Genomic DNA, 12,412 nt, shown 5'->3' on the forward strand with positions numbered 1-12,412 from the left:
AAAAAAAAAAATCTCACTCTGTGGAAACCCATGCTGACTCTGTTTTGTGAGGTCAGGGAATCAAGGAGACCATATCAAGTGAGCAAAATCATACACGAATAGCTTCAAAAGCCAACAGATTAAACACTCTAGCTCCACCAGCAGCAACTGGCTCAGCAAGAAGAGGTCAATGGGGAGGCTTGTTGCTGGATGCTACCAGGGAATCAGCTGAATGCAGACTGTGGATTGCTGACAGGAGCAGAAATAAAATGCAGTTATTTTGTAACTAAATGCTCCTCTGTGATCAACATCATCCATGTTCCACACTGAGATAAGGGTGGCTCAGCACATCCACACAAAAGTCAAGGTGTCAGGGCCGGTCTTCCCACCCTAGGCACCATGGCCTTACCAACACCTCCATACAGTTTGACCCTGTTTGTTTATTTCCTCAGGTTTGACTGGAAACATATTTTTTACAGATTTTATATATTTGACAGGGAGAGCTCACAAGCGAGCACAAGCAGGGAGAGGGGGAGGGAGAGGGGGAAAAGCTGGCTCCCCGCTGAGGCCTGAGCTGAAGGTAAATGCTCAACCAACTGAGCCACCCAGGCGCCTGAGATCGGAAATATTCTTGAAAATCAATGTTTTGGTTTCCTGAACATTACCATTATTCCATGAGTCTTTCATACAGGAATAGTGGAAGTGAGGACATACATGTGCACTCACACAGCCACACACCTCTCACTCTTTCACACTAGGCCCCCTGACGCCATTTCTTGCATACTTCTTCTCCACACCAGGCAGAGGGAGGTGTAGACTTCCGCTGCTGAGCAGACCAGGATCTCAGCCTGCTGCATCTGACCTTTCCCAGTCACCACCAGTAAGGAAAGGGCATCTCAGGCCTTTGGGATTCCAGAGGCCTGTAGACTCAGATATGTAGCTCTATTTGGCCCAGAGCCTGTGCCCTCATAGACCAATAGGGACAGCCAATCCCTTCCCTTGAAACCTCTAGTACACGGGTCCTATGAGAGGGTGAGCCAGTGGGGCCCTGGGGTGCTGACCTAGCACAGCGGGATGTGCCTCCAGGTGACAAATTTTGGGCCACGCTGGTTGTGTGACTATGGGCAAGCTACTGTACTGCTGCCAAGCCTCAATTTCTTTAGCTGAAAAATTAGGCTAAATAGCCAAGTATTTGGGTAAAACCACAGTTGGTAAGTCAGGATGCCTGGCACATAATAGGGGCACTGCCACACAACAGTCTCACAGGCTGGATAGAAGCTCCTGCCTAAGGGCCGACTAGCTCTGCAACCCCCAGACCTCTGGCTGCTTCATGAAGGGCCCGGCATCCCTGGTGAACATGGCTCTTAGCCTTCAATGTCACTGTTTAGGTCGACACAATCAACAGGCCCTATGTAGCCATGAAACCCTCCATCCCCTGTGGCCGTGCTGCAGACCCGTGGAGCCCCAGGGAAGCTGGCTGCACCCTGGGGTGCCTCCAGTCTCTCCCACGGTGAGTCACGAGGCCCTGTGGTGAGGGCTTTGTAACTATAACCACGACAGTCCCCACACAGGGCAGGAGCAAGGCTTTCTTGGGATGGTGCTCAGAAACCTGCAGTAAGGCAGATGGAGCAGGGAAAAGGTCCCCGTGAAGGCCTTTCCACTGCCCAGGGCCATGCAAGAGGGGACTTCATGTACCGCAGGCCACAATACCCACAAACTGCTGGCAGGGCTGGTGCAAGAGACATGTTAGCTTCACATGCCACAACCACACACGACAGTGAGAGGAACATTCAGAGGCACAGGAATGAGACGGCCTGTCACAAGCTCAGTCCTCTGCCCACTGAAACCATGTATACTACCTGAAGTATTGCTTCTCTTGGTCACACATTTTGCGGAGGCCCCACATGGCTAACCTGCAGGCATGACAGGTGCACACATGCTGACTGGTGCCCTCTTGTGCAAAGGATGGCCTGTCACCATTCCCATTTCACCGATGAGGAACCTCAAGGGCTCCGTCCACCCAAGATCACAGGAGGGCTGGTGAGGGAGGACGAGGAGGGAAGGCTGGAGCCTCCCTGTGCCCCTGCCACTGCTACTACCAAGAGCTGAGTATAGCACACTGGACTTTCCACAGTGCACACCCTTTGCTATCTTTGAGGGGATACTCCAGGTGACAAAAGTTTCCAGAAAGTGAAGAACCAGGTGAGCTCTGTGAGGGAAGCCTAACATAGAGTGTTCCCCACAATGGGATGGAAAGCCTCTCTGCATGCCCCAGCCTAGGAGATCCTCGGGGGCCAGATTTCTTCACATTTGGCTAATAAGCCAGAGGGGTAGATTCTGTGTCCATAAAAGGTCAGACCCCCTCCCTCTGATGTCCAGCCACCAGCCCGACCAATGGAGCAGCCCATTCCCCAGGGCTCTGCTTGGCCCATCATACCTCACGAAGGCACTGCCTGCAGTGGACCGGCACACACAGAGCTGGATGCTCCCGCACATGTCCCCGCATCACAGAGAGCATAGCTACTTGTTTAAATGCACCCCTCCCCCTTCTTTCAAGGAGGGACATCCCCAGAGACTTCTACTGGCTCAGGTGAAACAGGAGGGCCTCAGCTCCACCAAGTTCATGACCCCAGCCTTGGCTAGCAGCAGCCCTGCACCCACCACCACCCTCCTTAGCCAAGGCTGGGGAATTACTGCCCAGCTGCCAAGGAGCTGCAGCTATGGGCTTGGGTACGACCCTAGGACCTACTGGATTTTCTTCTCTGTGAGCTGCTCTAGGGCTGAGTGACAGTCATCCATCTCTTGCACAAACTCCAGGTTCCTCTTCTCAGCTCTCTCCAGGTCCTGCCTTGCCTTGTCTCGCTCTCTTGCCATCTGCTCCACTTGCCCCCTGTCACAGGAAAGAGACAGGGTCAGATGGGGACACCTGCCCCGTGTCTGCATGAATGATAAAAGGGGCTGCATTAACTGGGTGCAGAGCATGGCAAGTGCCATGCTCTGACCTCATTGCCACCACCAGCTATCTCCTAAAGGTGATTTCCAGAATTACCATGCCCCTTTTACAGATGCACATACAACAGAGAAGCTACATGACCTGCCAAGGAAGGTTTCCAGAAAGTTTCTGAACCAAGGAAGTCTGAAACAGTGTGCCAGACCTCCAGATGGCCCAGAACAGGTGAGAATTTATCCATGCCCCTTCCTGTCTCCTCTCCCAGGAATCTCCAGCACCTAATCTGGGACTGGATACCTGAAGGGGAGAAGGCTGGCCACCCATATACTGCCTGGTCATCCCCCACTACCTGCAGCCTGGCATCTAGGTGAGTCACCCAGAGCAGGCCCCACCGAGGCTCTGTACACAGCCCCAGCACCTACTATTCTGGTGACCATTTCTCCCCCTGAAGGAGACAGAGCTTATCTCCTTCCGTCCTCCCAAGACACAGTCTTTCTGGGGTCCTATTTGCTGAGCTGCCTCTGGTCAGAAGGCTTAGCCATCATGATTTCTTTCCTGTAGCTTTGGAACATCAATAAACACAAAAATGATCTTTACGCTCATCTGCTGAGTGGACAGATGACCCAAGTACTCAGTACTTGAAAGCCGAACCCAACTAAAATCGTCTGCATTCTCAGCACCCTGTCACTTTGCTCTTGGGGGCCACATTGAGGAACATTTTCTTCTGCTCTCCTGCCAGTTGCCCCAGCCCACGAGCCCTCAACACGCTCTTGGAGCTCACCCCTGCCACTTGGAGGATTTCTGCCTCTGCACCCAAGAGCCCCAGTGTCAGTAAGATGTGTCAGGTCCAAATGCCCGCTGGGAACCTTGCTAAAGGGGCTAAGGGAGGACCCTGATATCAGTTTGTAAGCTTCTCACCAAATATAAAGACAAGCCAGTAACTCTGAAATTCTGTGGCTGTAAAAGCCCAAACCGCAGCTACTGAACAGGCCACTGGGTCCTGAAACCCCAAACCACACACATGGGGATGTCATTCCAGGCACAGGGAGCACTCTGCTCTTTCCCTGTCCCCACAAAAGTGCCCACCAAAAGAATAGCCAGTGGCAAAGGTGGTGCCCCCAGGGTAGGGTTCCCCTCCTGGCAGCCTGGCCAGCTGTACCCACCCCCCTACCCAACCACCCTGGGCTCTTACTGGCGGAAGCTCAGCTCCTGGCGGTAGCAGGCCAGGGCCGCCTGCTGAGTAGCACCACCAACCATCATAAGCTCATTCTCAAGGGCCCAGGTCAGCTCCAAGAGGTTCACCTTCTCGTCCACACTGAAGTCAAGACTCTGGAAACAACAAAGCCCATCAGGCAGGAAAGGATGTGTGGCTTCTCCAAACACTTCCTGGCTTTCCTAAGAATCGGCAAGGCCCAGACCCATATTGTCCTGTAGGCAGCACCTGCCCTCTGTCTACCCCTGCTCATGGGATTCTGGCCTTGCCTCCCCGATCATCCCTGACAAGGCAAAGTTCTCCCCCCACCCCTCACCAGGGTGGATGTGGCCCAGGCAGGACTGAGACCCTCTTCGTGGAAAAGGAATTGACACAGAAGGGGCACGTTCCAGGCAGAGGACATCAAGGGAACTGATGGGAGGCCCGGGAAGAGGCCTTTCTCCCTGTGAAGCAAGGCTGTACAGAGCCTGCTGGCCTTGGCTGCTGCATGAGAAGACCTGACCAGAGGTCAGCGTCACTGAGAAGGGAGCAGAGGACAGATGGAAGAGAGCCCTGGTGATACCCCTGGGACACCTGCTCCCGAGTGCCTGCCCAGTGAGCCCCTATGTCCCCTCTGCTTAAGCCATTTAGAGTTGAGTTTTTATCATTTCAAATTAATAGAATCTCTGTGAAATATGTGCACAGATGGGTGGAAAAACAATCCAACAGATGAGCCACAGCCCAGCACTGCACAGAACACAGCGTTCTTTTCCCCTCAGGGTTTTGAAAATAAGAGAATAGAACAATTTATATGTATTATACCACAGTGATAATAAACCATGTAGACCCCTCCGCTCAGCTGACAGTAACAAACACTTTGCTACATTTGCTTTTCTAGTGCTGAGTGTTCTTGACCTCTGCTTCTTTCTATGATGTCAAAAAAATCAACACTTACGCCCCAGTCCAGAGGCAGGCAGGACACACATCAGGGCTCGCAGAGAAAGAGCCACAGCATTCCCAGCTCACACGTGGGAATGAGGCCTGCTGCCTTCTAGAACTTATAAAATGGAGACTCAAATTCCCACGGCTCCCCCACGTCCCAAAGCACTTCTGAAGAGACAGGACATTAGGGTGAAGCGTCTGGAGGGACTGGGAAGCTCAAGCTGTTTCTCCACAAGTACTGACGGCTCAGCAGTCATGGCACCAGCCAGAGGGCACACACAACAGGTCACAGTAGCAGCTTCCTGATCAAGAAAGGAGTCCTCAGGGCAGCCCGGGTGACTCAGCGGTTTAGCGCCGCCTTCAGCCCAGGGCCTGATCCTGGAGACCCTGGATCGAGTCCCATGTCAGGCTCCCTGCATGGAGCCTGCTTCTCCCTCTGCCTGTGTCTCTGCCTCTCTCTCTCCCTATGTGTCTGTCATGAATAAATAAATAAAATCTTAAAAAAAAAAGAAAAGAAAAAGAAAGGAGTCCTCAAAACCACATGGCTTGGGCAGGAGCCTGCTTCCAGCCAGCTCCATGCCCCTTGCCTCTTGGCATCCACATCCAGGTATTCCCTTCCTACACCCAACAGGGCCAATCTGGGTGACCCCACAGGACACCGAGGAGGTGACAGCACATGCCTTCCGAGGCTGGGGCTTGGAAGACATGACCTCCTCCCCGCTCTCTCTTAGATGGTGCTCTAGGGAAGCCACTGCCCAAACATCCCTAGGAAAGGGCCATGCGCAAGACACAGTGGCCTCCTGCTACAGTGAGCATCAGCCTGCTGACTTGAAGTTCAGCCCATCAGACCCTCACAATACATGTGCCAAACCTCGGGGGAAAGCCTGGGCTAGAATCACCTACTACACAGTTCCCAAATTCCTGACCCACAGAAGCTGCTCCAGCAGGAATGCTCAGTGTGCTTAAAGGTATAATTCAGTTGGTGATTTGTTGAGGAGGGACAGACAACCAAACCCAGGCCTCTTCACAGAGCGTTCTCAAGGGCCTACATAGAGAAGCCCCCTGAAATGGCCAGGAGTGGTCTTGAGAAGCTGGGATTGGATGCGACCATGTCCAGGCTGAGGGCTCACCCAGCTGGGTGCTTCTGTCTCCAGAGAAAGGCCTTTCCTTTTCAGGCACAGTGTGCTTGGTGCTCCTGCTGGGGCAGTGGCCTGTGGTCCTGATCACCAAGGTAATATGACAAAGCCTATCAGGAGTCAAAACACGTAACTTCAGGAATCTAGCCTATGAAGAAACACCAACACAGGAGCAGATGGGATGTAAGTATATATTTTAAATGCCAAGATTTAGAACAGAAAAAATTTACATGTAAAGCTGAAATATCTAAAAATACATTTCTGTGTAGGGAAGGGCTCCCAGAATTGCCACTAAACCGTCAGGTTGCCACCCTGAAGAATGGGAGTAAAAAGGGGCAGGCTTTTATTCTTTTATATTTTCCTATACAGTTCACACTTTTTTTTTCTACAACACAAAGTGAACTTTGGAGATGAAGGAGATCAGTCCAGCTCACCGCATGCACTTCCAGCAGTGTGTTCTTCCCTAACCCTTGATCGGCCCCTGTGCATACCTGCCTAGGCCATCCTGGAGCAAGCTCCTTCCAAAGCATAAGGGTCTGGCCATGTGTCCCTGGGCCCGTGTCCCTGGGGGAGGTTAGACGGGCCCTGCATAAAGACAGCCTTGTGGGCCGGCCCACCAAAGAGCATGCAGGAACTTGGGAGGAGGCAGCAGGACAGGGTGGCCCTCCATGGCCCTGAGTGTGTGTTGGAGAGAGGATGTGGGCAGGTCAGGCCTATGCAGGGAGAGGAACAGCTCGCCCAGGCCAGCAGGTGGCTCTGATAAAATCCAGGTTCCCTGTGGAGCTTGGCCTCAACAACATGGAAACACTCAGACTACTGGGATGGTGACATCCAGTATCTCCATCACAAGGAAAGCAATTTCTTGCCCTTCTCTGGGACTGACCTCCCTCCTTCAGGCACACAGAACATCTCTAAGGCTAGCAGTGCACTGAGGGAAATGTCTACTATGCCAAAACCTACTTTCAGATGGATTTGCTTCAGACTGTTCTACCTCTTATTTATTATCTTAAGTTAAAATCTCCTATATTTTAATAGCAAGAAATAAAGAAGAAACAGGCCTTTCCTTCATGGGGTTCTCCGCAGAGAGCACAGGCCCTGTGTGCCTGGGATTCTCTGTCCAGCCTCTGAGACGGAGGGCAGAGGGCCCCACGGTCCCTCACCACCCCAAGCTGCCTGGACACTCCCCCAGGGGCCACTGCGAGTGACCAGTTCCAGACCTGCAAGATCTCCCTGCCGTTCTGAATCCCCTCCTGGGCCCACAGAGCAATGAGCTGCTCGGGAAATGCACAGCCAGTGCCGTCATCAATGCTGCCTAAGAGGCGCAGGCCTGAGCACACCGACACCAGGGACGATGTTGTGGTCGTTTGGCAGCCGCCCTCCTCCAGGACCTGTGTGAGGGGAAAGCAAAGATGCCTGTGAGCCCGTGGGCCTCTTGTTCATGCCTCAGATTTTCCAGCTGTCTGGTTGAGGCCTGAGAAGAACAGCTCCCACAGTGACCGTCAGCCCCTTGCCCACATCCTCATGGCTTCACCAGTGACATGGTGGAGGTCTGAACCCAGGCCTCCAGACACCTGGCCTGAGGCCTGCTTTCCTACCGTCCACAGAGGCCTTGTCAAGGAACACATCCTAGCACCCGTGTGGCCCAACTGGTCAGCACAAGCTACTTAGTGGGAGACATGAAGGGGTCTTGAACTCTTTCCCCTGATTCGGAAATGGTGTGCACCTGGCTTCTCAAAGGAAGAGATGGGGAAGGCGCATGCCAGCGCTAGGAAATCCAGCCTGGGGAAAGAAATCCAAGATGGGCTTGAAAAGAAGAGGTGGAATGGCCCAGTCATGCATCTCCCCAGCCTTCAGAGATGCATCTCACAGCTGACAAAATTGGGGAGTTTTTTTTTTTTTAAGATTTATTTTAATTTTTTTAAAAAGATTTTATTTATTTATTTGAGAGACAGTGAGCAAGAGAGAGAGCATGAGTTGGGGGAGGAGCAGAGAGAGAAGCAGGCTCCCCGCTGATCAGGGAGTTTGATGCGTGGCTGGATCTCAGGACCCTGAGATGGTGACCTGAGCCGAAGGCAGACACTTAACTGACTGAGCCACCCAGGTGTCTCTATTTGTTTTAAAGAGAGACGGGGCGGGGGGCACACAGAGGGAGAGGGAGAGGCAGAGAGAGAAGCAGACTCCCCATTCAGCACAGAACCCACGAGGGGCTGGATCTCACAACCCTGAGATCCAGACCTGAGCTGAAATAAAGTGTCAGATGCTCAACCAAATGACCCAACCAGGTGCCCCAGAATTGGGGAGTTAAGATGGGGGAAGAAAATCTCTTGGGCTTAGGGGCTATAAGAATCTGTCGAGCAAAACTGTTTTCTGCCCCAGGGAGCACAAGCAGTTGTTTTCTGGGGCCACAGGAATGAGGAGCAGCAGCCCCTTCTTTCTGGTCACCAGAGTTCCCATCACACTCCAGGGTTCCCCTCCTTGCTGGCCTCTTCTCAACTTCCCTCTTGCTATTTCCAAACATTCCAAGCTTGTCTCATTGCCTGAAACATTTTCCTCCCACACGTCCATAGCTGTGCTTTCCAGGGCTCTGCTCTAACAGCCCCTCCTAGCCCACCATATCCTCTCCACACACTCACATCCTCAGCAGTGCTCACAGGACCATAAGCCCTCATCTGTTCTCAGCTGTGTCCCTCCATAAACACTCAGGAATTGGTTGCTCACTAAGGCATCCTAGGTACTTTACAGCTCTACAAAGTAGGCATTTGATCCTGTTTACAAAAAGGGAGAGGGCAGCTCACGTTGGCTGGCAACGTGGCGGCTGTGTGGAGAAGCTCAGATACCCAAATGCACCCTGACAATCCTTGTCTCCCTCCCACCCGTTTCCTTCATGAGGAAGGAATTGTGAGCTCAAGAACAGGTGTGTCATGGCGACCTAGCAGGAGAAGGTGGGAGCTAGGCCACACACCTGAGGGCCAGGACCACCATGCCATGCTGGAGTCCACACATGGATGCAATGTCCTCTGCCCACAGCTGTGTTGGCTCAGGGCACTTCCCAAGCAGCACCTCTGACTAAAGATGGGTGCTGCCCGGCCTCATTGCTGCGTCCCATGGCTCACAGCCCTGTTCAGCTGTGCATCCTCAATGGGACTCAGGTACAGGGGGACCTCCACCAGAGAAGAGGCACAATCCTTCTACTGGTGCCAAGCATGACTTGTTTGGGACTTCATCATGGCCTCTGACCTTATGTGGCCTGACACCTTCCTTTAATATTCCTAGTTTCCTCTCTGTCCATGCTCATCGGGTTCAGATTCAGAGACTGGACTCTCAGATCACCCAGCCTAGCAGAGAACAATGTTCCCAGTCCTGCACCACTGTCCACAAACTACACCATTAGCCATGTCAGCAGAGAAGCATCGGCAAGATTCCCCCAGAGAATGGTGCCCTGTGGTGGAAGACAGAGGTTTTCCTGTCCTGGCATGGAGAAAAGACAAATGCAATCACAATTAAATAACTGCCTAAAATCTGCACTCCTCCATCTGCAGAGACCTGGTATTTGTACAAGAGAGAGAAAACTGAGGAATACAGGACAGGGCAAGCACAGGGTGAGGAGTACCTGGAGAACCACTCCTAGGGAAGGTACAGAGTATTTTCACAGCACCACAGCGAGGATGAAAGCAGCCTCTCCTGCACTAGGATAGGCCACGAGGAGACAACTGAGAAACTGCATGTAATCCTCATAAAATCCCTATGAGGTGGGAGCCCATCTTACAGATGAAGAGTCTGAGGCCCAGAGAAGGCAAGTAACTCAATCAGGGGCACACACCTGGGGAGGGGCAGTGTCAGATCAGCCCCAGACCTGTGTGGTTCTAGAATCTAAGCCACGTGCACTCGTATGTGTGCTCACCCCCACCAATGCCCAGGTCTGTGCAGATGCTGAAGGCCACTGCTACTGCTGTGGTTCAAGGCCTAATCATCCCACTTTACCTGGTAATGAGACCAGGACATGCTTGGTTTGCTGAGGGTGGAAGATCCTGGAAGTGAAGTAGGCCCATGATTGAACAGGCCAAGCTGGAATTCCTCGAGACTCACTCGGCCGTCTCCATCTTGATCCAGTTTGTTAAACAGATCCTCCAGTTCCTAGACAAAAGCCGCCACACCTGTCCTGAGGCCACAGTTGTTCTCCCCAAGCAGGGCAGTCTGTTCACCCTTACCAAATTCAAACGGTCTGGGATACCCCTGACCTCCCCCAGCTGCAGCCTATGACCTCTACATGCCTGCTCAGTTTCCACTCCACCGTAAACAGGTGCCACCTGCACTTCTCAATTCCACAAACATCCATTCAGAATCTACCTGCCAGGAACTTGGTGGATGGTAGGAGGAAGACACAAATATAGAAGGTGCCCTTGGCCCTCAGTGGTTCAGGTACTAGCAAGGACAGCAGGCTAGGGGGATTTTCTAGGGTAAGGGGGAGCTTCCCCATCATCACTGCCCCCCAACTCCCCTTGGCCCCCACAGGAGGAAGGGAGGGGTGAATACAGCCACTGGGGAGTGCAGCCTGCCTCGGAGAGCAGGGTATCTGGGCTGGGCGCACAAACCGGGCAACTCTAGGTGGGGGAAGGGTCACGGTGAAGATGCTCAGACACCGGTGGGAAGGCTACTCGTGATCCGTGTGGGTGCAGCCCTTAGCAGCAGCACTGGGAGTCAGGAAAGGACTATACACCAGAAAGCGGCACAACCACATCAGTGTCTGAAGGGTGAAGGGACTCTCCAGACCCAACACCAGCCTGACCCCACAAAGAGCCCATCCTTGAATGTGGTCTGCCTTGGCCCCTCTCACCTCCTTCTCCAGGCCCTGGAGCCCAATGCTCTGGCAAACAATGGCCAGCTCCTGCTCGTTGAGGTGGCCGCTACTGCCAACGCCCAGCTCTTCCCAGATGCCCCGGACCCGGCTCTCGGGCGTATCCAAAGAGAGGCCGCAGGGCTTGTGGAGGCACCCGAAGACCTCGGAACCCCAAGCTGGCAGCTGGCCTGAAGCAGGGAGAGTGACAGGTAAATCCCATGCTCCAGGTGGAAGCAGCTGGGGGAAACACAACAATGCTGGCAATTCACTCTGAAATCAGATGGACACACTTGAGTAGCAAAGCATCAAAGGTGGAATCTAGGTGATGGGTACACGGTGTTCACAGTGTGATTCTTTCATCTTCATTCTATGTTTACAACTTTTCATAGTAAAATGTCAGTGCAGGGGAATCTCTAGTCCACATGGGGAAAGCTTTTTCTGAAGGGAACTTCCTAAAGTCAGACCACAGAAAGCATGTAAGAGGGCTGCATTATTTGTATTTACCCAAAAAACCCCAACAACAAAAAGACTAGTTTTTAAAAAATCAATTTCTAGAAACTTGTTTCTGAGCTTTGCCAAAGAACGTGTGGACATTGGGGGTATCCATGAAAAGCCATCCATGGATGTGCCACACTTCAAGCCAAACCTCCCCCTCCATGGCCAGTCCATACTGGCCTGTGTGCTCACCAACAACACTGTATTGGGTTGAAGACCCCTTCTGTGAGGTCTCTTCTAGCTTCAAGTGTCTGAAATTTCTAAGTAAAAACATAAAAGCACCTCTAATGCTAGGGTTTATTTCCCAGGGATGGCGGGGGAGGTAAATAAATCCTCTGAAGTGTGATGTGAGTTTCCTGCACTACCCTCAGTTCTAATCCAGTGGGAAGGTTTCCGTTCAAGGCGAGGAAGAACCTGTGGGCAAAGACCCAAACCTGCACCACACAAAACCTTCTCGGAGAGTCCTTCCTTTCTCGCCCTAGATTTAGACGTTGAGGCCACAGTAGTTAAGATGCAATGGCGTAGGGAGCACCTGGCTGGCTCAGTGGTTAAGCGTCTGCCTTCAGCTCAGGTCATTATCCCGAAGCCCCGGGATTGAGTCCCACATCAGGCTCCCCGCAGGAAGCCTGCTTCTCCCTTTGGGTCTCTCATGAATAAATAAAATCTTAAAAAAATAATGTTTGTTTGTTTATTTGTTTTTAAAGATGCAATGGCGTGGCTGCTCTTCATGCTCCATGTGCTTCATCCAGCAGCCCAAGTGGGCACTCAAGTCAGCGCCCCTGATGGTCACTGAGGTAAACAATGATCGATGGCCCTTGTCCTTGACTACAATCTAAAGCATGCTCAGTGCCGACTACTGATTTTTTACTGCAGCAGAAATT

The 12,412-nt window shown here is 52.4% G+C and overlaps 1 protein-coding gene across 9 annotated transcripts in view; it reads right to left on the reverse strand.

The window, feature by feature from the left end:
- Positions 1 to 12,412, reverse strand: part of NINL (ninein like) — a 152,012-nt gene that overhangs the window by 49,959 nt on the left and 89,641 nt on the right. For 7 of the 9 annotated variants that reach the window (XM_041733988.1, XM_041733986.1, XM_041733985.1 and 4 more), the window contains 5 exons: positions 11,034 to 11,224; positions 10,181 to 10,333; positions 7,417 to 7,587; positions 4,122 to 4,258; positions 2,729 to 2,869 (listed from right to left, as the gene is read on the reverse strand). In XM_041733988.1, coding sequence (XP_041589922.1) covers positions 2,729 to 2,869; positions 4,122 to 4,258; positions 7,417 to 7,587; positions 10,181 to 10,333; positions 11,034 to 11,224 — 793 coding nt within the window. The remainder of the gene's footprint in view (positions 1 to 2,728; positions 2,870 to 4,121; positions 4,259 to 7,416; positions 7,588 to 10,180; positions 10,334 to 11,033; positions 11,225 to 12,412) is intronic. The other 2 variants (XM_041733987.1, XM_041733989.1) reach the window with 2 other exon arrangements.

This window comes from Vulpes lagopus, chromosome 19 (assembly GCF_018345385.1).
Source record: "Vulpes lagopus strain Blue_001 chromosome 19, ASM1834538v1, whole genome shotgun sequence".
In the NCBI taxonomy this organism is placed as follows: Eukaryota; Metazoa; Chordata; class Mammalia; order Carnivora; family Canidae; genus Vulpes; species Vulpes lagopus.